Raw genomic sequence first — 22,804 nt, forward strand, 5'->3', positions numbered from 1 at the left:
CCGTAGCCCCGCCCCCACCTGGGCATGGCTCCCCTCCCCCCCCCCCCCCCCCCATTCCTGTTCTACCCGTTGCTGGTGCAGGGAGGTGAGATGGGCCCCCCCACCCCCCCCTTGTACACCTGGGTCCCCTGGGGGTGGCGGTGTCACCTGGGGGGGGTCCCCTGGGGGGGGAGAGGGGTCCCCTGGGGGAGGGGAGGGGCGTCCCTCCTTACAAGGGCAGGACTGGGGGGGAGGGACACACCCCGGCTCCGGGACCCCCATGTCCCCTGGGGTGACCCCCCACATGTCCCCCCAGGGGACCCCCATGTCTTCTAGGGGTGACCCCGGCTCAGGGACCCCCATGTCCCCACCGGGGACCCCCATGTCCCCAAGGGTGACACCCCCCCATGTGCCCCAGGGTGACCCCAGCTCCGGGACCCCCATGTCCCCCCAGGGTGACCCCCCCCATGTCCCCCAGGGTGTCCCCAGCTCTGCAACCCCCATATCCCACCAGGGGGGTCCCCCATATCCCCCCCCAGGGTGACTCCGTCTCCGGGACCCCCATGTGTGTGTGTGTCCCCATGTCCCCCAGGGGACCCCCATGTCCCTCCAAAGTGACCCCCATGTCCCCCCAGGGTGACCCCCCCCCATGTCCCCCCAGGGGTGACACCCCCCATGTCCCTTAGGGTGACCCCGGCTCCGGGACCCCCATGGCCCCCCAGGGCGTCCCCCCCAAGGGACCCCCACCCCTAAGGGTCCCCACCACCACCCCAAGGGAACCCCCAGAGGGCCCCCACCCCAAGACACCCCCCTAAGAGACCCTCCCCCCAAGGGACCCCCATGAGTGACACCCCCCCCCCCGCTAAGTGACCCCCACCCCTAGAGGGACCCCCCCCGAGGGACCTCCTCTACTCCCCCCGAGGGACCCCGCCCCCCCCAAGGGACCCTCCCCCAGAGGGACCCTCCCCAAATGACACCCCCACCTCGGGGCCCCCTCCCCCCAGGGCCCTCCCCCCAGGGCGCCCTCGCCTCCCAACGCCCCACTCCGGAATCCGCCCTGAGTCACCCACCCCTCCCCCACCCGGACGCTGGGCTCGTGGGGGCGGGGGGAGGGGGAGGGGAGGGGAGGGGGGACCTGAATCCTCAAGGACCCCCTCCCCCCTTCCAGGGGTCAAAGTTCACAAGATGGTGTGGGGCACACTCAGGGTCCTGGTGCTGCTGGCAGGTGCTGGGAGGGAACTGGGAGTGACTGGGGGGGAACTGGGAGGGGGAACTGGGAATGACTGGGGGGAACTGAGAGGGAATTTGGGGGATCTGGGAGAGATCTGGGGGTAATTGTGAGGGAACTGGAAATGACTGGGAGGAGCTGGGAATGACTGGGGGAACTGGGAGGCAGAACTGGGGGGAGCTGGGAATGACTGGGGGGAGCTGGGAGGGCGAACTGGGAGGCAGAACTGGGGGGAACTGGGAATGACGGGGGAACTGGGAGGGAATTTGGGGGATCTGGGAGAGATCTGGGGGTAATTGTGAGGGAACTGGGAATGACTGGGGGGAACTGGGAGGCAGAACTGGGGGGGAATTGGAAGGGAACTGGGAATAACTGGGAGAACTGTGAGGCAGAGCTGGGGATAATTGGGAGGGAACTGGGAGGCCGAACTGGGGGGAACTGGGAGGCCAAAATGGGGGGGAACTGGGAGGCCAAAATGGGGGGGAACTGGGAGGCCAAAATGGGGGGAACTGGGAGTGACTGGGGTGAACTGGGAATTACTGGGAGGGAACTGGGAATAATTGGGGGGAACTTGGAGGCAGAACTGGAGGTAATTGGGAGGCAACTGGGAAGCTGAACTGGGGGGAACTGGGAGGGAACTGGGAGGCAGAACTGGGAGAGAACTGGGAAGAACTGGGGGTAATTGGCCGGGAACTGGGAATGACTGGGGTGAACTCGCAATAACTGGGAGGTAACTGGGAGGGAATTGGGAGGCAGAATTAGGGGCAATTGGGGTGACTGGGAGGGAAGCTGGGGGAACTGGGGGGACCTGGGAGGGTACTGGGCCAGCTGAGCCTCTGCAACTGGTTTTTGCTCTCTCCCCAGTTCTGTCCCCAGTGAGAGGGAACATAGAGACCCCCGGTGAGTAACTGGGACAAACTGGGAGGGGGGCAGGGGCTGTACTGGGAATGGGAGGGGGATCATACTGGGGGGTATGTGATACTGGGAGGGGAGAGAAGCCATACTGGGGTGTGCATGTCATACGGGGAGCGGGGACGAGCCATACTGGGAATGGGAGTGAGTGATACTGTGGGGGTGTGGGTCATACTGGGAGTGGGGAGGAGCCATACTGGGGGCTGTGTGATACTGGGAGGGGAGAGAAGCCATACTGGGAGCAGGGAGGAGCCATACTGGGAATGGGAGTGGGTGATACTGGGAGGGGGTTGTCATACTGGGAGCGGGAAGGAGCCATACTGGGATTGGGAACGAGTGATACTGGGGGGGGGCGGGGGGAGGTGTCATACTGGGAGCAGGGAGGAGCCATACTTGGAATGGGAGCGGGTGATACTGGGAGGGGGGTGTCATACTGGGAGCGGGGAGGAGCCATACTGGGGGGGTATGTGATACCGAGAGGGAAGAGAAGCCATACTGGGGGGGGTGTGTCATACTGGGAGCGGGGAGGAGCCATACTGGGAATGGGAGCGAGTGATACTGGGGGGGTGTGGGTCATACTGGGAGCGGGGAGGAGCCATACTGAGAATGGGAGCGAGTGGTACTGGGAGGGGGGTAGTCCATACTGGTGTCCCACCAGGGGACTGACCCCTCCCCCTCCCCACCAGATGCCACCAGTCCCTTCCAGTATGGTGAGTGGGACGGGGGTGACAGGGGGGCCCCAAGGGGGGGATGACAGTGGGGGTCCCTGGGGGGGTGACAGGGGTGTTCCCAAGGGAGGGGTGACAGGGGGGGCCCTGGGGGGGTGACAGGGGTGTTCCCAAGGGAGGGGTGACAGGGGGGGGCCCTGGGGGGGGTGACAGGGGGGGCCCCAAGGGGGGGGGGGTGATGGGGGGGTCCCTGGGGGGGGTAACAGGGGTGTCCCCAAGGGGGGGTGACAGGGGGGTCCCCACCGTGTCCACACCCCCCCAGACTGGCACCGCCTGCGGGTGACAGGGCTGGCGCTGGCCGCTGTCCTCTGTGTCATCGGCATCATCGTCCTCCTCAGTGAGTGTCACCTGGGGAGGGGCCCCGTGTCGCTGGGGGGGGGGGTCCTCATGTCACTGAGGGGGGTCCCCATGTCACCATGTGGGTCTCTGTGCCACCTGGAGTGTCTCCATGTCACTAGGGGGTGCCCCTGTGTCACCAGGGGGGTCCCTGTGCCACTAGAGGGTCCCTGTGTCACTTAGGGTGTCACGGTGTCACCTGGGGGGGGGTATGTCACCTGGGAGTCCCTATGTGTCACTAAGGGAAGTCCCCATGTTACCAGGGGTGTCCCCGTGTCACCAGGGGGGTCTCTGTGCCACCTGGAAGGTCCCAGTGTCAATGGGGAAGATCACTTTGGGGGTCCCTCTGTCACCCGGGGGGTGGGGGTGGGGGATGTCACCTGGGAGTCCCCATGTGTCACTGGAGGGGAGTGTCCCCTTGTCACCAGGGGTGTCCCAGGTGTCCCAAGTCACCGGGGGGGGGGCCTGTGTCACTGGGGGGTGTCCCCCATGTCACTAAGGGGTCCCTGTATCATTTGGGGGGGGGTCCCCCTGTCACCTGGGGGGGGGAGTATGTCACCTGAGAGTCCCCATGTGTCACTGGGGGGGTGTCCCTGTGTCACTAGGGGGTCCCTGTGTCCCTTGGGGGGGAGTTCCATGTCACTAGGGGGGTCTCTGAGGAATCCCCTGGGTTCGATGTCCCCTGGAGGGGTGGCATGTCACCCCTCCCCCCCAGCTGTCCCCTCTGACGTCCCCTGCAGGTGGGAAGTGCAAGTGCCGGAGCAAAGCCAGGTGGGACAGGAGGGGACATGGGGGGGACATGGCGGGGGGAGGGGGGGGGGGGGGGGGCGGGGGGGCACAAGGGTGTCACCAGGGGAGGCGGCAGGGATGTTCCCCAAGGGGGTGGCAGGGAGGTCCCCAAGGGGGAGGGCAGTGGTGTCCCTAAGGGGGTAACAGGGGTGTCCCCAAGGTGGGGTGGGACATGGCAGGGTCACAGCCCCCCTGCCTCCCTCCCCCACAGCCGCCGCCGTCCCCCCCCCAGAGGCATCGCACCTGGTTGGCCCTGGTAAGCCCCCTCCACCCCGGGGGGGCGCAGGTGACAGGGGGGTGGGGGGTGGTGGCGGAGGGATCCCAGACACCCGGGGGGGGGGATCCCAGGTGACCAGGTGGGGGGTCCCGGGTGGTCCCGGGTGTCCTGGCTGGGGGGGGGGGGGGGGGGGGGGGCGGGTCCCGCGTGTCCGGGGGGGGGGGGGGGGGGGGGGCGGTGTCCGGGGGGGTCTCAGGCACCCAGGAGGGGGTCCCAGGTGACCAGGTGGGGGGTCCCAGGTGGCTAGGGGGGTTCCTGGGTGACCTGTTAGGGGGGGTCCCAGGTGTCTTGGGGGGGGTGGTGTCCCAGGCATGTGGGTGGGGGGTTCCAGGTGTCCTGGGGGTGGTGGTGTCCCAGGCATGTGGGTGGGGGGTCCTGAGTGCTGAGTATCTGGGTGCCCCCTGACCCCTCACCTCTCCACAGGAGCTGCCACCACATGCTGAGGCGTCCCCATGTATCCCCAAGCCTGGGGGGGGGGGGGGGGAGGGGTGACCCCAGTGTCTGGGTGGCCCCAGTGACACCAGCAGGCAGAGTGGGGGAGGGGGAGGAGCGGGTTTATTTGGTGGTGAACCCCCTCCCCCCCCAAAAAAACAAACAAACAAAAAAAACCCACGGAAAAGGGGAAATTGATTAATAAAAAAATGTTAAAAAATGTAAATTGGGTTAATTGTGGGGGAGGGGTTGTCCTTGGTGGTGGCATCACGGGGGACAAGGAGGGGACAGAGGGACAAGGAGCCACCAGTGGTGGCTGGGGACAAGGCGGGGTGGAAGGTGGCACCTGGAGGTGACAGGGTGTGATGAGGTTGATGGTGGCCTTGGAGACATCGGGGAGGTTGTGGCACCAGGAGGTGACAGGGCATCGTGAAGTTGATGGTGGCCTTGGGGACATCGGGGTGATGGTGGCACCAGGAGGTGACAGGGAGTCCCCATGTCCCCAGTGACATGATGGCCCATGTCCCTTTGCCACCCAGGTGGACAATGACCTGGAAACTGATGTCCCTACGTCCTTCAGACACCCAGGCCCATGGCAAGGTGACACAATGGTTGGTGTCCCCATGTCCTCATGTCCCTCAGGTGAGATGGAGATGGGATGGCTGAAGGCCACGTCTCTCAGATGGCCAGGTCCATGATGGTTGACGTCCCCATGTCCATGATGAGGTGACAGCTGATGTCCCCATGTCCTTCAGGCCCCCCAGGCCCACAATGCCACCATGTCCCACAGGTGGCAGGTCCACCACGACATCCCAGTGAACGTCCCCAGATCCCCAGCTCCACACTGATGTCACACTTGATGTCCCCCGTGTCCCTCAGCCACCACTCTGCGCCACCTGCCATCCCCTCAAGACCCCAAGTCAACGGTGACATGGCGGTAGATCTGGGTGGCCCCTTTGAAGCTGGAGGCCACCAGGAAATGGCGGTGGCCCAAGGAGAAGGGGGCAAAGGCGCGGGGGGTGGGGGCCAGCAGCTCCTGGGTGGCCTCCAGGTGGCCACCAGGACCAAGGCGGTAGACACGGCTGGGGGCGTAGTCGTTGCCCAAGATGACGTAGCGGTGGCCGGCCAAGGCCAAAGGTTGGAAGACCATGGAGCCGCGTGCCGGAACCTGCTGAACTTCCCGGAACATGGAGCCTTCCCAGCGCATCACCTGGGTGCGGAGAAACATGGGAAGGGGGGGAGGGGTGGGAAGCATGGGGAGGGTTCCCTCGATGGTGTTGGCCGCCCATGAACACGTGATGGTGATAGACCCCAATGGATGTGTCATGGACCCCATGGACCCACGGTGCTGGTGGCCCCCCATGAACATGTGATGGTGATAGACTCCCATGAACACATGATGACCCCCATGGACTCATGATGCTGGTGGCCCCCCATGAACATGTGATGCTGATAGACCCCCATGGGCATGTGATGACCCCCATGGACACGTGATGCTGAGAGACCCCCATGGGCATGTGATGGTGATAGACTCCCGTGGACGTGTGATGACCCCCATGGACTCATGACCCTGGTGGCCCCCCATGAGCACAGCATGCTGACGGACCCCCATGAACACGTGATGACCCCCATGGACTCATGACCCTGGTGGGCCCCCATGAGCCCATGCCCCCCCCCTCACCTTGGCATCCCCCAGGAAGCGGGTCAGGCAGAGGAAGACGTGGCCCCGCAGGCGGAAGTGCTTCGCGGCATAGACATCGGGCACGTGGGGGATGTCGGTGTGGGGGGCGAAGGACCCTCCACTCCACCGGTAGACCAGCGGCCTCCGCGTCCCACTGCAGACCACCAAGGCTGGCCGGCCCCCCAGCTCCAGGAACTCCAGGTGGGTGTCGCGGTGCCACGGCCGGAGGGCCTGGTGGGGGTAGAAGCCCCTCCCCCCCCAGCGGAATAGGGTGCTGGTCCCCCCCTTGGAGCTGTCGGCCACCCCAAGGTACCAGTGACCCCCAAGGCGGGCGCTGGCCACCGCGTGGGGACGTCGCAACCGACCACTGCCCAGCGCCTGCAGCCGGACGAAGGGGGCGCCGGGGCCACCAGCGCGGCGCCAGACGGCCGAGCCCCCCCCAAGTTGGGCCACCACCACCACCAGCGCCCCCCCCAGCTGCAGGGGGTGGCAGGCCACCGGTGAGGAACCTGCAGGGACAAGGACATGGGGGGACGTGAGGATGGGGGAGGGGGGAGAGGAGGAGGGGGTGGGGGGATGGGGGCAGGGGGATGGGGATGGTGGGGATGGGGATGGTGGTGACCCCACAGGGATGTTGGGGTTGCAGTGATGGTGGTGATGGTGATGGTGGTGACCCCATGGGGACATTGGGGTTGGGGTGATGGTGGTGACCCCATGGGGACGTTGGGTCAGGTGATGGTGGTGACCGCATGGAGACGTTGGGGTTGGGGTGATGGTGATGGTGGTGACCACATGGGAACATTGGGGTTGAGGTGGTGGTGATGGTGGTGACCTCAGAGGTGACCTTGTTGTCCGCAAGGGCATTTTGAGGTCCCTCAGACCATTTTTGAGGTTCCTCAGACCCTTCTTGGCCCCTTCCTTGAACTTTTTTGGGGTCGCCCTGGATCTTTTGGGGATTCCTCCTAATCCAGGTGGGTTTTGGGATGTCGGGACTCACCATTGATGATGGTGGGAGCTCGGAAGCGCCCGGCCAACTGGTCCCACTCCAGGAGGGCGCAGGCGCCGGCAAAGGGCTGAGCCAAGACCACCCCTGGGTGCCCCCCCAGGGCGAAGGCCTCCACCGCCAGCGAGGAGAACGGCAGCGACTGGAAGGGGCGCAACTCTAGGAGAGCCCCCCCAAAAAATAATCCCATCAGCTCCTTCATGGGGGGGGGGTCCCCCCTCACCATCACCCCCTCCCCCACCCAGGGGGGAGGACATGGGGACGTACCAGAGACATGGCAGTGGAAGTCGCGGGGTTGGAGCTGGGCCAGGGGGGTCCCCTGGCGGGGCGGGGGTCCCCGGCAGCGCCCCGTTTCGGTGGGGGGGGCGACGCTGTTCAGCCAGGTCACCAGCCACCGCAGGTGACAGTCACACTGGAAGGGGTTGCCCCGCAGGTCCCTGCCCCCCACCCGTCAGACACATGCCTGGGGGGGGACACACCCCCACCCCCACCCCCACCCCACCCCCAGATCCCCTGTGTCCCCTCCCAGTGCCTCCCAGTAACAGCCGGTGCACACCCTAGTGTCACCCACAGGACACGTCGCCCCTGTCCCTCCATGTCCCCCCTGTTCCCTTGTGTGTCCCCATGTCCCACATCCCCCATGTCCCCCCTGTTCCCAAATGTCACCTTGTGTGTCCCTTCATGTCCCCCCTGTCCCCTTGTGCGTCCCTATGTCCCTCCATGTCCCCTGCATTGTCCCCTTGTGTGTCCCCATGTCCCCCCTGTTCCTATATGTCACCTTGTGTGTCCCTCCATGTCCCCATATGTCCCCTTGCATCACCCCATGTCCCCCCTGTTCCCTTGTGTGTCCCCATGTTCCATGTCCCCATGTTCTCCATGTCCTCTTGCATGTCCCCATGTCCCCCCATGTCTCCTTGTGTGTCCCCATGTTCCATGTCCCCATGCCCCTCATGTCCCTCTGTGTCCCTTTGCATGTCCCCATGTCCCCCCATGTCTCCTTGTGTCCCCATGTCCCCTCCGTCCCTCCATGTCCCCATATGTCCCCTTGCGTGTCCCCATGTCCCCCGTGTCCCCTTGTGTGTCTCCATGTCCCATATCCCATCTCCTCCATGTCCCCCCGTGTGTCCCCATATCCCATGTCCCCCAGCCCACGTCCCAACGCCCCACATGTCCCACCATGTCCCCCCACCATGTCCCCTTGTGTGTCCCCATGTCCCCCATGTCCATCCATGTCCCCATGTGTCCCCATGTCCCCCATGTCCCCTTGTGTGTTCCCATGTCCCACCATGTACCCCCCACCATGTCCCCTTGTGTGTCCCCATATCCCATGTCCCCATGTCCCACAGCCCACGTCCCCATGCCCCTCATGTCCCTCCACGTCCCCCCCCCACCATGTCCCCTTGTATGTCCCCCCTGTCCCTCCATGTCCCCGTGTGTCCTCATGCCCCCATGCCCCTCATGTCCCCCCAAGCCCCCCCCCCCCACCCCCATGTCCCCATGTCACCCACAGCTGAGTCAGTGTCTCCAGCCCCTGGAAGAGCCCCCGGGGCAGCGTCTCCAGGCGATTGTTGGCCAGGCTCCTGCAGGGACACGGGGACAGGGGACATAGGGACAGGAGACATGGGGACACCCCGACACAGGGCGAGGGCAAGCCTTGGGGGGCGCAGGCTGTCCCCAGTGTCCCCAGGCTGTCCCCAGGGGTGCTCCAGGGTCTCCTCAGTGTCCCCAGCCCTCCCCAGTGTCCCATAGTATCCCCAGAGTATCCCCAATGTCCCCCCACCATGGGATATCCCTGGGGTGTCCCCAGGGTGTCCCTAAGTGTGTCCCCAGGGTGTCCCCAAGGGCATCCCCACTGTTCTCAGTGTGTCCCTGTGTTGTTCCCAGTGTCCCCAGTGGGACAAGGTGTCCCTAGGGTTGTCCCCATGCTGTCCCTGGAGTGTTCCCGGTGTCACTAGGGTATTTCCAGTGTCCCCAGGGTGTCTCTAAGTGTGTCCCCAACGTGTCCCCAGTGTCCCTAGGATGTCCCCAGGGGCATCCCCAGTGTCCCTATGGTGTCCCCAGTGTTTCTGGGCTATTCCCAGTGTCCTCAGGCTGTCCCCAATGTCCACAGGGTGTCCCAAGGATGTCCCCAGTGTCCATAGGGTGTTCCCAGTGTCCCCGGAGTGTCCCCAGGGTGTCCCCAAGGGCATCCCTAGTGTCCCTATGGTGTCCCTAGGGTGTTCCCAGTGTCCCCCGGGTGTCCCCAGGATGTCCCCAGTGTCCCCAGGGTTTCCCCAAGGGCATCCTCACTGTTCCCAGTGTGTCCCTGTGTCATTCCCAGTGTCCCCAGTGGATCAAGGTGTCCCTAGGGTTGTCCCCATGCCACCCCTGGAGTGTCCCCAGTGTCCCCAAGGGCAGTATCCCTAGGGTGTCCCCAGGGTGTCCCTAATGTCCCCAGGATGTCCGCAAGGGCATCCCCACTGCTCCCAGTGTGTCCCTACGTTGTTTCCAGTGTCTTCAGGGTGTCCCCAGAGTGTCCCTAAATGTGTCCCCAGGGTGTCCCCAAGAGCATCCCCAGTGTCTCTGGGTTGTCCCCAGGGTGTCCCCAAGGGCATCCCCAATGTCCCCAGGGTGTTCCTAAGTGTGTCCCCAGGGTGTCCCCAAGGGCATCCCCAGTGTCCCTGGGTTGTCCCCAGGGTGTCCCTAAGGGTGTCCCCAGGGTGTCCCCAAGGGCATCCCCAGTGTCCCCAGGGTGTCCCTAAATGTGTCTCCAGGGTGCCCCCAAGAGCATCCCCAGTGTCCTTGGGGTGTCCCTGGGGTGTCCCTAAGTGTGTCCCCAGGGTGTCCCCACGGGTACCCCCCGTGTCCCCACTGTGTCCCCAGGGTGTCCCAAATGTCACTCACAGGTAGAGCAGCCCCCGGAGACCCCGCAGCGCCGTGGGGGCGATTGTCCCCACGTCATTGTCCTCGATGAACCTGGGGACACCAGCACCGCTGGCACCCCCAGTGTCCCCCAGTACATCCCATGCCCTCCCCAGTTCCCCCCAATACCTCCATTGCCTCCCAGTCCCCTCCCAGTGCCTCCCAGTAAATCCTAGTGTCCTCTCCAATTGCCCCCTAGTGCCTCCCAATGCCCTCCAGTGCCACCCAGTGCCTCTCAGTGCCCTTCCCAGTGCCTCCCAGTCCCCTCCCAGTGCAACCCAGTGCCTCCCAGTAAATCCTAGTGTCCTAAATTGCTCCCCACTGCCTCCCAGCCCACTAGTGCCTACCAGTGCCCCCCAGTGCCTTCCAGTGTCCACCACAGTGCCTCCCAGTCCCCTCCCAGTGCAACCCAGTGCCTCCCAGTAAATCCTAGTGTCCCCTCCAATTGCTCCCCACTGCCTCCCAGCCCACCAGTGCCTCCCAGTCCCCTCCCAGTGCAACCCAGTGCCTCCCAATGTCTTCCAGTGCCTCCTAGTCCCTTTCCAGTGCAACCTAGTGCCTCCCAGTAAATCCTCGTGTCCTCTCCGATTGCTCCCCACTTCCTCCCAGCCCACCAGTGCCTCCCAGTGCCCCCCACAGTCCCCCCATAGTGCCTCCCAGTCCCCTCCCAGTGCAACCCAGTGCCTCCCAGTAAATCCTAGTGTCCCCTCCAATTGCTTCCCACTGCCTCCCAGCCCAGCAGTGCCCCACAGTGCCTCCCAGTCCCCTCCCAGGCAACCCAGTGCCTCCCAGCCCTTCCCAGTACCACTCACAAGTACTCCAGCAGCACCAGCCCTGCGAAGGCCCCATCTCCGATGGTCCCCAGGCGCCCAGCAGTGACCAACCTGTGGGGACACCCCAGTGCCAGCCCCGGGGACACCCTAGGGACACGCCACTGCCACCCCCTGGGTACCCTGGAGACTGTCAGGGGGACTCTGAGGGCACCTGAGGACCTTGGGGACCACCTGGAGACCTTGGGGACACCCTTAAAGACACTTCAGGGCCCTTGGGGACACCTTGAGGAGACCACAGGGCCTTGGGGACATCCTTGGGGACACCCTGAGGAGACTACAGGGCCCTTGGGGACATTCTCGGGGCCCTTGGGGACACCCTGAGGAGACCACAGGGCCCTTGGGGACATCCTCAGGGACCTTGAGGACATGTTGGGGACACCTTAGGGATGGTGTGGGGACCCCGGGGACATGTTGGAGGTGGCCTGGAGAGGTTGGAGACACCAATGGGACACCATGGGGACATGTTGGGACACGTTAGGGATGGTGTGAGGACCTTGGGGACATGGTGGGGGTGGTCTGGAGAGCTTGGGGATACTGGTGGGACACCATGGGGATCTTGGGGACACTGTGGGGGTTGCATGGAGACCTTGGGGACACTGATGGGACACACTGGGGACAGTGTGGGGACCTTGGGTACACTGTGGGGCTGGCATGGAGACCCTGGGGACACTGGTGGGACACCATATGCACATTTAGGACACATTGGGGATGGCGTGGGGACCTTGGGGACACCATGGGGACCTTGGGGACACTGTGGGGGTGGTCTGGCAAGCCTGGGGACACCTTGGGGACACCATGGGGACCTTACAGCAACTGCAGGGCTGGGGTGTCACGGAAGCTGCCCTCACCCAGGACATCGATGTGCCACCGCACCAGGGACCTGCACAAACAGGGCTAAACTGGGCCAAACTGGGGGGAGGACAGGTGTCATACTGGGACAGGAGGGTCCTGAACTGGGCTAAACTGGGAGAAAGGAGTGCCAAACTGAGCTGGACTGGGCCAGCTCAGTGCAAAACTGGGGCAAACTGGGGCAAATCAGCCCTGAACTGGGCTAAACTGGGAGTAACCAGGTTTGAATTGGGCCAGGCCAGTCCTGCACTGGGCTGAACTGGGCCAAACTGGGCTAAACCAGCCTCAAACTGGGCTAAACCAGCCTCAAACTGAGCTAAACTGGGAGAAACCAGGTTTGAACTGGGCCAGGCCAGTCCTGTACTGGGCTAAACTGGGAGACAAGGGCTGAACTGGGGCAAACTGGGAGAAACCAGGCTCAAACTGGGTTAAACAAGCCTCAAACTGGGCTGAACCAATCCTGAACTGACCTAAACTGGGAAAATCCAGTCCCATCCCCCTCCTCTCAGCCCCTCCCCCACTCCCAGTCTGGACCCCACACTGGTCCCAGTTCCCTCCCACGTAGGGGGTGGAGCTTCCTGGCATGACGTCAGGGGTGCCCATGGGGGGGTGGGTTCTCTGGGGTTGGGGTTCCCATGGGGGGGGTAAGAAGGGGTCACGAGGGGGAGGTTGGGCATGGGGGGTCCCATGAGGGAGGGGGTCCCATGGGGGAGGGGGTCCCATGGCAGTATCAAGGGGGGGGTGGGTCACATGGAGGGGGGAGGGGCCATGGAGGTCCCAAAAAGGGGGGAGGGGGTCCCATGGGATGGTCCCATGGGGGTATCAAGGGGGGGGTCCTATGGGGGGGGTCCCATGCGGATATCAAGGAGGGGGGGTGCATGGAGGGGGGGTCCCATAGAGGTTCCAAAAAGGGGGGGTGGTGTCCCATGGGGGTATCAAGGGGGGTCCCAGTTGGGGGGGGTCCCATGGAGGTCCCAAATCGGAGGGGGGGGGGCGGGGGCTGCGGGTGGTCCCAGGAGCAGACAGCAGGGAGGGGAAGGGGGGGGGTCCCAAGGGGGGGTCCCCAGGGAGGGGGGGTCCCGAGGGAGGGGGGGGTCCCTCGAGAGGGTAGGGTCCCCAAGGGGGGGGGGCGGGGGGGGGGGGGATCCCAAGGGGGGGAGAGTCCCCAAAGCGGGGGGTCACTCACAGCGTGGCCAGGCGGGTGGGCAGCCCCCGGGGCAGCCCCGCCCCCCCCCGGCAGAGGGCGCTCTCCCGGTCGCACTCGCACCCCCCGGGGCAGACCCCGCCCCCCCCCCCGGAGGGACCCCCCCTCCCCCCGGGGACCCCCCCCCCAAAAGGAATGACCCCGCCCGCCCCCCCCCCGCCCCACCACCACCAGCAGCACCAGCAGCAGGAGGGGGGCCCCCCCCCCAACCCCCCCGCCCCCATGGACTCCCCCGCGATTTCGACCCCCCTCCCCCCAAAAAAAGACCCCCCTGAACTTCCCCCCAGAGTTTACCCCCCCAAATTACCCCCCTAAAACTGCCCCCCTAAAATGCCCCCCCAAAATAGACCCCCCTAAACCTGCCCCCCGAATCCCCCCCAAAAAAGCCCCCCCAATCCCCCCTAAAAATGCCCCCCCCAAAATTCCCCCACAAAACAGACCCCCTAAACCTGCCCCCCAATCCCCCCCAAAAGCCCCCCCAAATCCCCCTAAAACTGCCACCCAAAATCTTCCCCTCTCAAAATGCCCCCCAAAACTGCCCCCAAGCAGCCCCCCCCACGTACCCCCCCGATCTGCCCCCCCAATAACCCCCCCCCCCAAAATCCCAGGTTTTCCCCCCCCCGCCCAAAAAAAAAAAAAACAAGAGCCCCGGCTCTGGGCTGCGGCGCTCCCGATCGCGGCGTGGGGTGGGCGGGGCCGGTGGGCGGGGGCCGGTGGGCGGGGCCTGGGGTCTGGGTGTGGCCGCCCCTCCCCCACCCCTCGGCCCCACCCCCCACCCACCCCCCCGGACAATGGAGCCGCTGTTGGCCCCTGGCGCGAGGCCGAGGGAGGGACAAGGGGGACCTTGTCCGGGGGGTGGGAGTTACTGGGGGCACTGGGGAGTTACTGGGAGGTGATGGGGGGCACTGGGGGGACACTGGGAGTGGTACTGGGGAGTTACTGGGAGGGACTGGGGTCAGGGCAGGACTGAGAAGGTGCTGGGGGGGCACTGGGGGGACACTGGGAAGCAACTGGGAGTGGTATTGGGGAGTTACTGGGAGGTGATGGGGGCACACTGGGGGGACACTGGGAGTGGTACTGGGGAGTTACTGGGAGAGACTGGGGGGGGGGGGCAGGACCTAGGGGGTGCTGGGGGGATACTGGGAGGGGACTGGGAGGCAATGGGTGGCACTGGGAGTTACTGGGAAGCACTGGGGGGGGTGTAGGACTGAGGGGTTACTGGGGGGACTGGGAGGTAGCAGGGAGTTACTGGGAGGCAATGGGGGGCTACTGGGGGGGTACTGGGAGGCAACTGGGGGCACTGGGAGTTACTGGGAGTGGTACTGGGAGGCACTGGGGGAGGGCAGGACTGAGGGGGTGTTGGGGGGGCACTGGGAGGTGACTGGGGGCACTGGGAGTTACTGGGAGTGGTACTGGCTAGGTTACTGGGGGTTCACTGGGAGCTACTGGGAGTTAATGGTGAGCACTGGGAATTACTGGTGCAGGGCAGGGAGGGACTGGGAGGTCCTGGTGCCTTACTGGTGGAGCGGCTGGGGGTCACGTGGAGGCACTGGGGTTACTGGCAGGACACTGGTGTTACTGGGGGGGGGGGTAGGGGACTCAGGCGCAGCCGCGTGCCACCCCGCTGACGCCACCGGGTATTTCGGCCGCTGGGACTGAGGGTAAAAATAACATGCGGGGGGGGGGGGTACACCCAAGCGAGGGGAGGGAGGGGGGCACACAGGCGTCCGAGGGACCCAGGCATCCGGGCAGCCAGGTATTGGGGGGAGGGGAGGGGGGGTTGGGGGGGGGGGGGTTGGGGGGCTGCTTCCCCCACCCCTGACATTGCCCTTGGGGGGACCCAGGTGGGGGGGGTGGGGGGTGGGGACACACTGCGCCTTGGGCCCCAGTTCCTCCCTGCAGGTCTCCCAGTAGCTGCAAGTGATGCCCACCCCACCCCCCAGTAACCTCCCAGTAACCCCAGTGCCTCCCCGTGACACCCAGGGACTCCACCAGTAAGCCACTAGTACCCCCCCAGTTCCTCCCTGCCCTGCCCCAGTAAGCCCCAGTGCTCACCAGTAACTCCCAGTAACTCCTAGTGTGCCAACAAGTAACCCCAGTAAGCCACCAGTAACCCCAATGCCTCCCTGTGACCCCCAGCCACTCCACCAGTAAGCCGCCAGTAGCTCCCAGTTCCTCCCTGCCCTGTACCAGTAATTCTCAGTGCTCACCAGTAACTCCCAGTAGCTCCAAGAGCACTAACAAGTAACCCCAGTGCCTCCCCGTGACCCCCAGTGACTCCACCAGTAAGTCCCCGGTAGCTCCTAGTTCCTACCTGCACTGCACCAGTAACTCCCAGTTCTTCCCTGCACCTCCCCAGTAACCCCCAATGCTCACCAGTATCTCCCAGTGACCAGTACCCCCACCAGTAATACCACTTTTCCCCAGTAACTCCACTGACCCCCTGTGACCCCAGTGACTCCACCAGTAAGCCCCGAGTAGCTCCCAGTGACCTCCCCCACTTACCCCAGTGTCCCCCACTAACCCAAGTGCCTCCCCATGACGCCAGTGACTCCACCAGTAAGCAACCAGTAGCTCCCAGTTCCTGCCTGCATTGCCCCAGTAAGCCCCAGTGCTCACCAGTTGTTCCCAGTGACACCCCCAGTGACACCAGTATCCCCCCAGTGCCCTCCCCACACACCCCCCTGGGTCCCTTGGCAAGGGGGGGGAGGGGCACCCCGTGGGCAAACAGCGGGGGAGGGGCCAAGGTCACATCACCCAGGCAACGGCCATTGCTCCCAGTTTGCCCAGTTCCGCAGGATTTCCCCCGGTTTTCACAGGTTTGGCCCATTTTGGCCAAATTTTTGTTATTTTTGCCCATTTTTGCCCATTTTCTCCTACTTTTGGCCCCATTTTCTCCAGTTTGCCCCAGTTTGGCCCAGCTTCTCCTGGTTTTCCCAACTTCTGCTCGTTTTCACCCAGTTTTGCCTGGTTTTACCCATTTTGTCCCAGTATCGCCCAGTTCAGCCCATTTTGGCCCAGTATCACCCAATTTTTCACATTTTGGCCCAATATTGCCCAGTTTTGCCCATTTTGGCCCTGTATCACCCAGTTCAGCCCATTTTGGCCCTGTATCACCCAGTTCAGCCCATTTTGGCCCAGTATCACCCAATTTTTCACATTTTGGCCCAATATTGCCCAGTTTTGCCCATTTTGGCCCTGTATCACCCAGTTCAGCCCATTTTGGCCTAGCATCAACCATTTTACTCCATTTTGACACAGTATCGCCCAGTTTTGCCCCGGTTTTCCTCCACTTTTGCCCAGTATTGCTCAGTGTAGCACATTTTGGCCCAGTATCAGCCAGTTTACCCCATTTCGGCCCAGTATCACCCAGCTTAGACAAATTTAGCCCAGTATCAGCCAGTTTAGCACAGTTTGGCCCAGTCTTGCCCAGTTCAGCCTATTTTGGCCAAGCATTGCCCAGTTTGCCTTAGTTTTCCTCCAGTTTAGCCCAGTATAACCCACTTTAGACCATTTTGGCCTAGTTTAGCCCAGTATTACCCATTTTGGCCCAGTATAACCCAGTTTAGCCCATTTTGGCCCAGCTTTTCATGGTTTCCCCCCAGTTTCCCCCCAGTTTGGCCCAGTATCGCCCAGTTTTGCCCATTTTGGCCCAGCTTTTCATGGTTTCACCCGTTTCCCCCCAGTTTGGCGCAGTATTGCTCAGTTTAGCCCATTTTGGCCCAGCTTTTCATGGTTTCTCCCCGTTTCCCCCCAGTTTCCCCCCAGTTTGGCCCAGTTTAGCCTATTTTGGCCCAGCTTTTCATGGTTTCCCCCCAGTTTGGCCCAGTATCACCCAGTTTAGCCCATTTTGGCCCAGCTTTTCATGGTTTCCCCCCAGTTTGGCCCAGTATTGCCCAGTTTAGCCCATTTTGGCCCAGCTTTTCATGGTTTCCCCCCAGTTTTCCCCCAGTTTGGCCCAGTATCGCCCAGTTTAGCCCATTTTGGCCCAGCTTTTCATGGTTTCCCCCCCAGTTTTGCCCAGTTTGGCCCAGTTCTGCTACACTCTACCCACACGGGACCCATTTGGGGGCTGAGGCATGACGGAGGGGACACGCATGTGCGAGGTCACCCGGGGGGGGATGGGGGGTGACAAGCACCCGGGATGTCACACGTGTGCTCTCCCTGCAGGGCCAGCACGTGTGTGTGTGTGTGGGGAGGGGCAGGACATGGCCCCCGGCGCAGGTGAGTGGGGGAGGGGCACGGGTGCCCAGCTGTCACCCCCAGACTCCCAGGTCCCCTGGGGGGGGGAGGCAGGGGGAGGGGGCAACACCTGGACTTGGGGTCCTCACTTGCCCCTCCCCCACAGAGCCCCCGCAGGAGCGCGACCGCTTCTACTACGGTGAGTGAGGGCAGGGCACAGGGGGGAGAGGGGCACATGTGTGTGTGGGGGGGTGTACATGTGTATGGGGGTTCACATGTGTGTGGGGGTACACGTGTGTGTGGGTGTACATGTGGGGGGTTGTACACATGTGTGGAGGTGTACACATGTGGTGTGTGTACATGTGTGTGGGTGGACATGTGTGGGGGTGTACATGTGTGTGGGGTGTATGTGTGTGTGGAGGTGTACATGTGTTGGGGGGTTTACATGTGGGTGTGGGTGTACATGTGGGTGTACATGTGGGAGGGTGCACACCTATGGGGTGTGTGGATGTACATGTGTAGATGCTTTACGTGTGGGGGGTTGTACATGTGTGTGGGTGCACACGTGTGTGGGTGTACACATGTGGGGAGGTGTGTATGTGTCTGTGGGTGCACATGTGTGGGGCTGTACATATGGGGGGGTGTACATGTGTGTGGTGCACGTGGGGGGGTGTACACGTGTGGGGGTGCACATGTGTGTAGGGGTGTACATGTGCGGGGTGTACACATGTGTTGTGGGTTTACATGTGGGGGGTTGTACGTGTGTGGAGGTGCACACGTGTGTGGGCAGGTGTGTACATGTGTGTGCGGGTTGACACGTGTGGGGGCGTACATGTGTGTGCAGGTGTATGTGGGGGGTGTACATCTGGGGGTGCACACGTGGGTGCAGGTGTACATGTGTGGGGGTGCAGACGTCTGTGCGGCTAATACACGTGTGTGAGGCTGTGCATGTGTCTGCGGGTGTACATATGTGTGCAGGTTTACACGTATGTGCGGCTGTGCACATGCATGTGGGTGTACAGATCTGTGCAGCTGTGCACGTTTGTGAAGCTCTACATGTATATGCGGGTGTACACGTGTGTGCGGCTGTGCACGTGTGTGTGGCTGTACATGTCTGTGCAGCTGTACATGTATGTGCGCTGCACACACGTGACCGGCCCCTCCCCCCCCCCCCCCCAGACTACGACTCACTGCGCATCGGCGGCCTCGTGTTCGCGGGGGCGCTGTTCCTGCTGGGCGTCCTGCTCGTGCTCAGTGAGCGCCCCGCCCCCACCCGGCCCCGCCCCCTTCGGCCCCGCCCCCCCAACACACACACACCCTGATAGTCCCGCAGCCTGCACCGTACCCCCAAACCCCCGGACCCCAACAGCCCCCCTAGAGCCCCCAAACCCCACCCCCCAACCACCCCCCAACACCCCACTGACCCCTACAGCCCCCCAACAACCCCCCAACATCCCCCAATACCCCACTGACCCCTACAACCCCCCTAGAACCCCAACCCCTCAACCAACCCCCCAACAACACCCTCTCAACGCCCCCAGTCCCCTACAATACCCCACTGACACGTACAGACCCCCACAACGCCCCACTCCCCCAACACTCCAACAACACCCCACAACACCCCCACAACTCCCCACTGACCCCTACACCCCACAACAACACCCTAACACCCCCCAACACCCCACAGACTCCTACAACCCCCCTAGAGCCCCCAACCCGCCCACCCCACAACCACCCCCAACAACACCCCAACACCCCACAACACCCACTGACCCCTACAACACCCCTAGAGCCCCCCAAAACCCCCACCTCCCAACCACCTCCAACAACCCCCTATGCCCCCAACACCACCCCAACACCCCACTGACCTCTACAGCCCCCCACAACACCCCACCCCCAACACCCCCACAACCCCCCACTGACCCCTACAGCCCCCCAAAACCCCCACCCCCCCAACACCCCACTGACCCCTACAGCCCCCTAGAGCCCCCCACCCCCTAACCACCCCCCAACAACCCCCCACCCCCCCACCGACCCCCCCCCTCCCCAACAACAACCCATTCCCCCCCCAGCCCTCCCCAACACCCCACCAACCCCACGACCCCCAACCCCCCCCCCCCCCCCCCCAGGGGTCCCGGGAATCTGCCCCTCCCCCCTTTTCATCTCCTCTCCCCCCCCCCCCCCAGGTCGTCACTGCCGGTGCAAGTTTGACCAACAGCCAAAGTAACTGGGAACACTGGGGGATACGGGGAGGCACTGGGAGGGGGGTATTGGGGGAAGGGGGGGGTCAATTGGGAGGGGAATGGGGAGCACTGGGGTAAATGGGAGAGGGATTTGGGTTACTGGGTTAATTGGGGGTAACTGGGAGGGGAATGAGGGTAACTGGGCGGTAACTGGGAGGGGAATGTGAGGCAGTGGGGGGACCTGGGAGAGGAATGGGGTAACTGGGAGGGTTGTGGGGTAACTGAGAGCAGAATGCAGTAACTGGGAAGGGAATGGGGAGCACTGGGGTAACTGGGAGAGGAATTTGGGTTACTGGGTTAACTAGGAGTAACTGGGAGGGGAATGGGTTAACTGGGCGGTAACTGGGAGGGGAGTGGGGGGCACTAGAGGTAACTGGGAGAGGAATGGGGTAACTGGGAGGGTTGTGGGGTAACTGGGAGCAGAATGCAGTAACTGGGAAGGGAATGGGGAGCACTGGGGTAACTGGGAGAGGGACTTGAGTTACTGAAATAACTGGGGGTAACTGGGAGTGGAATGCGGTAACTGGGAAGGGAATAGGGAACACTGGGTTAACTGGGAGAGGGATTTGGGTTACTGGGTTAATTGGGGGTAACTGGGAGGGGACTGGGGAGCACTACGGTAACTGGGAGGGCACTGGGGGGTAACTGGGAGGGGACTGGGGAGCGCTAGGGTAACTGGGAGGTCATTGGGGTGTTACTGGGAGGGGAATGGGGAGCACTAGGGTAAATGGGAAGGCATCGGGGTGTTACTGGGAGGGGACTGGGGAGCACTAAAGTAACTGGGAGGTCATTGGGGGGTAACTGGGAGGGGAATGGGGAGCACTACGGTAACTGGGAGGGCACCAGTGGGTAACTGGGAGGGGACTGGGGAGCGCTAGGGTAACTGGGAGGTCATTGGGGTATTACTGGGAGGGGAATGGGGAGTGCTAGGGTAACTGGGAATGGGAATGGGGGGTAACTGGGAGGGAACTGGGGAGCACTGGGGTAAATGGGAAGGCACTGGGGGGTAACTGGGAGGCGACTGGGGAGCACTAAGGTAACTGGGAGGTCATTGGAGGGTAACTGGGAGGGGAATGGGGAGCACTACAGTAACTGGGAGGGCACTGGTGGGTAACTGGGAGGGGACTGGGGAGTGCTAGGGTAACTGGGAGGTCATTGGGGTGTTAATGGGAGGGGACTGGGGAGCGCTAGGGTAACTGGGAGGTCATTGGGGTGTTACTGGGAGGGGAATGGGGAGTGCTAGTGTAACTGGGAGGGCACCGGGGTATAACTGGGAGGGGACTGGGGAGCACTAGGGTAACTGGGATGTCATTGGGGTGTTACTGGGAGGGGAATGGGGAGTGCTAGGGTAACTGGGAGGTCATTGGGGGGTTAGTGGGAGAGGACTGGGGAGCACTAAGGTAACTGGGAGGGCGCCAGGGGGTAACTGGGAGGGGACTGGGGAGCACTAGGGTAACTGGGAGGGGACTGGGGAGCACTAGGGTAACTGGGAGGTTATTAGGGGGTAACTGGGAGGGGACTGGGGGGTAACTGGGAGGTAACTGAGGTAACTGGTGTCCCTCCCAGGACAGGGGAGCTGGATGAGGACGCGGGGCCCCTTCGACAATCGATCCGCCGTGAGTCCCTGGTCCCTGGGAGTGTGTGTGGGGGGCACCCCTGGATTCCTGGGTCCCCTGGGTGGGGGAGGGGGGGACACCCGGGTCCCACCGCCATTCCCCACCCCCATTAACCCTTTCCTGTCCGGGCAGGTTTGTCCACCCGGATGAGATAAGCGCGGTGAGTCCTTGGGGGGAGGGTCTGGGACCGCTATTTTGGGTGTGGGTTGGGGTGGGTGCTATGGGGGATGATATGGGGTCTGAAGGGGGGGTGGGGGGGCTTTGGGGCGGCTATGGGTGGTGTCAGGGGGTCTGGAGGGGGGGGTGGGGGGGCTGTGGGGACATTGGAGATGTTTGGGGGGGTCTGGAGGGGGTTTGGGAGTTGGGGGGCTTTGGGGGGCTCTGGGGGGTGACAGGGGATCTGGAGGGGCTTTGGGAGGGTTGGGGGGCTTTGGGGTGCTATGGGGGGTGACGGGAGGGCTGGAGGGGGGTTGGGTGGCTGTGGGGGGCTTTGGGGTGCCTTGGGGGGGTTGGGGGGCTGGGGGGGGGCTATGGGGGGGTGACAGGGGATCTGGAGGGAGGGGTGGGGGTAATAGGTGGGCTGGGGGTGGGGGTGGGGGGCTTTGGGGGGGGGACCGGAGGGGAGGTGGGGGAACACCCGGATTCCCCCCATCCCCCACCCCCATTAACCTTTTCCTGTCTGGGCAGGTTTGTCCACCCAGATAAGTGGGGTGAGTCCTGGGGGGGGTGGGGGGGGGTGGAGGGGGGCTAGGGCCCCTGTTTTTGGTGGGGGGTGGGGAGCACCCAGCCACCTGGATCACCTAAAAATCTGGGGGAGGGTCCCTTCTCCACACTGACCCCCCCATCCCCCCCCAGTCTTCCTCCTGTAGATGCTCCTCAAGTCAGCAAGTCAGGACCCCCACCCCCCCCACCCCCCCTGCATCTCCAGATGGGGGGAGGGGCGCCACCCCACCTGGACAGAGCTGGCTGGCTGGACAACCCTCCCCCACACTCTACCCCCCCCCCCCCCAGTAAATGCTGCACCACCCATCCCCTGGCTGTGGCTGTGTGTCCTTGGGCTGAGGGGGCGCGGATGGTGAGAGATGTTCTCCAGCCCCATGGGTGGGGGTGGCAGTGGGGTGGGTGTCAGCGGTTTAAGGGGCAAAAGGGACCTCTGAGATCATCTGGTGATGGTGGGTGTGTCCACCGCCTCGTGGAGGTCCTCCATCCCATGGCCGTCCACCACCTTGTGGGTGTCCACCATCCATGGTCATTCTCCACCTCATGGTCATCCACCATCCCCTGGTCATCCACCTCATGGTCATCTACCACCTCGTGACCATTGAACCTCTTGTGGTCATCCACCACCTCATGGCCATCCACCATTCCATGGTCATCCTCCATCCCATGGTCACCCACCTTCTGATGGCCATCCACCTTCTCATGGTCATCCTCCATCCCATGGTCAACCACCCCCCCATGGTGACCCCCCCCGGGGGGGGTGGGGGGGGCGGGGCTGCCCCAGCAGCTGTTGTGTGGCTGGGGAAGTTTTGATGTCGGTTGTTGCTGCATCTGGAGGGGGGTTGGGGGGCATTGGGGGGGTCTATGGGGGGCTTTGGGGTGCTATGGGGG

At 63.5% G+C, this 22,804-nt stretch overlaps 3 protein-coding genes across 4 annotated transcripts; 2 read left to right on the plus strand and 1 right to left on the minus strand.

Annotated features, from left to right (window-relative positions):
* The first annotated feature begins 60 nt into the window (after positions 1–60).
* Positions 61–4,865, plus strand: LOC121085083 (FXYD domain-containing ion transport regulator 3-like). Its single transcript, XM_040587315.1, has 8 exons — positions 61–85; positions 1,148–1,204; positions 2,072–2,107; positions 2,806–2,829; positions 3,110–3,184; positions 3,899–3,954; positions 4,184–4,228; positions 4,673–4,865. The coding sequence occupies exons 2-8, from the start codon at positions 1,165–1,167 to the stop codon at positions 4,739–4,741; spliced, it is 345 nt and encodes a 114-aa protein (XP_040443249.1). The 5' UTR covers positions 61–85; positions 1,148–1,164; the 3' UTR covers positions 4,742–4,865.
* On the minus strand, positions 4,866–16,505 carry LOC121084355 (leucine-rich repeat LGI family member 4-like). Its single transcript, XM_040585715.1, has 10 exons — positions 16,501–16,505; positions 13,135–13,251; positions 11,908–11,979; positions 11,079–11,150; positions 10,249–10,320; positions 8,874–8,945; positions 7,633–7,802; positions 7,360–7,524; positions 6,363–6,871; positions 4,866–5,891 (listed from the first exon to the last, which is right to left on the minus strand). Exons 1-10 carry the CDS (start codon positions 16,503–16,505, stop codon positions 5,589–5,591), a joined length of 1,557 nt encoding a protein of 518 aa, XP_040441649.1. The 3' UTR covers positions 4,866–5,588.
* LOC121085085 (phospholemman-like) lies at positions 14,553–22,198 on the plus strand. 2 transcript variants are annotated; one of them, XM_040587317.1, is made up of 9 exons: positions 14,553–14,813; positions 17,323–17,376; positions 17,501–17,533; positions 18,514–18,588; positions 19,521–19,557; positions 21,144–21,193; positions 21,326–21,353; positions 21,881–21,903; positions 22,049–22,198. In XM_040587317.1, exons 2-7 carry the CDS (start codon positions 17,361–17,363, stop codon positions 21,346–21,348), a joined length of 234 nt encoding a protein of 77 aa, XP_040443251.1. In that variant the 5' UTR covers positions 14,553–14,813; positions 17,323–17,360; the 3' UTR covers positions 21,349–21,353; positions 21,881–21,903; positions 22,049–22,198. The 2 variants fall into 2 exon arrangements, with proteins under 2 accessions (XP_040443251.1, XP_040443250.1); XM_040587316.1 differs by lacking the exon at positions 21,881–21,903 and having other exon boundaries at positions 14,555–14,813; positions 22,049–22,194.
* The last annotated feature ends 606 nt before the right edge of the window (positions 22,199–22,804 follow it).

This window comes from Falco naumanni, chromosome 3 (assembly GCF_017639655.2).
Source record: "Falco naumanni isolate bFalNau1 chromosome 3, bFalNau1.pat, whole genome shotgun sequence".
Classification (NCBI taxonomy): domain Eukaryota; kingdom Metazoa; phylum Chordata; class Aves; order Falconiformes; family Falconidae; genus Falco; species Falco naumanni.

What these genes read in the sequence shown, in the direction of transcription:
- LOC121084355 (XM_040585715.1), bottom strand. An exon ending in CTCCGGGGGCTGCTCTACCT is followed by an intron (nt 8,946 to 10,248) that starts GTGAGTGACATT and finishes GTGTCCCTGCAG; the next exon opens with GAGCCTGGCCAACAATCGCC. An exon ending in CTGGAGACACTGACTCAGCT is followed by an intron (nt 7,803 to 8,873) that starts GTGGGTGACATG and finishes GGTGGGGGGCAG; the next exon opens with GGACCTGCGGGGCAACCCCT.
- LOC121085083 (XM_040587315.1), top strand. Translation starts at nt 1,165, where the DNA reads ATGGTGTGGGGCACACTCAGGGTCCTGGTGCTGCTGGCAG. An exon ending in AGGGAACATAGAGACCCCCG is followed by an intron (nt 2,108 to 2,805) that starts GTGAGTAACTGG and finishes CCTCCCCACCAG; the next exon opens with ATGCCACCAGTCCCTTCCAG. An exon ending in CGGCATCATCGTCCTCCTCA is followed by an intron (nt 3,185 to 3,898) that starts GTGAGTGTCACC and finishes CCTCCCCCCCAG; the next exon opens with CTGTCCCCTCTGACGTCCCC.
- LOC121085085 (XM_040587317.1), top strand. An exon ending in AAGTTTGACCAACAGCCAAA is followed by an intron (nt 19,558 to 21,143) that starts GTAACTGGGAAC and finishes TGTCCCTCCCAG; the next exon opens with GACAGGGGAGCTGGATGAGG. An exon ending in CCTTCGACAATCGATCCGCC is followed by an intron (nt 21,194 to 21,325) that starts GTGAGTCCCTGG and finishes CTGTCCGGGCAG; the next exon opens with GTTTGTCCACCCGGATGAGA.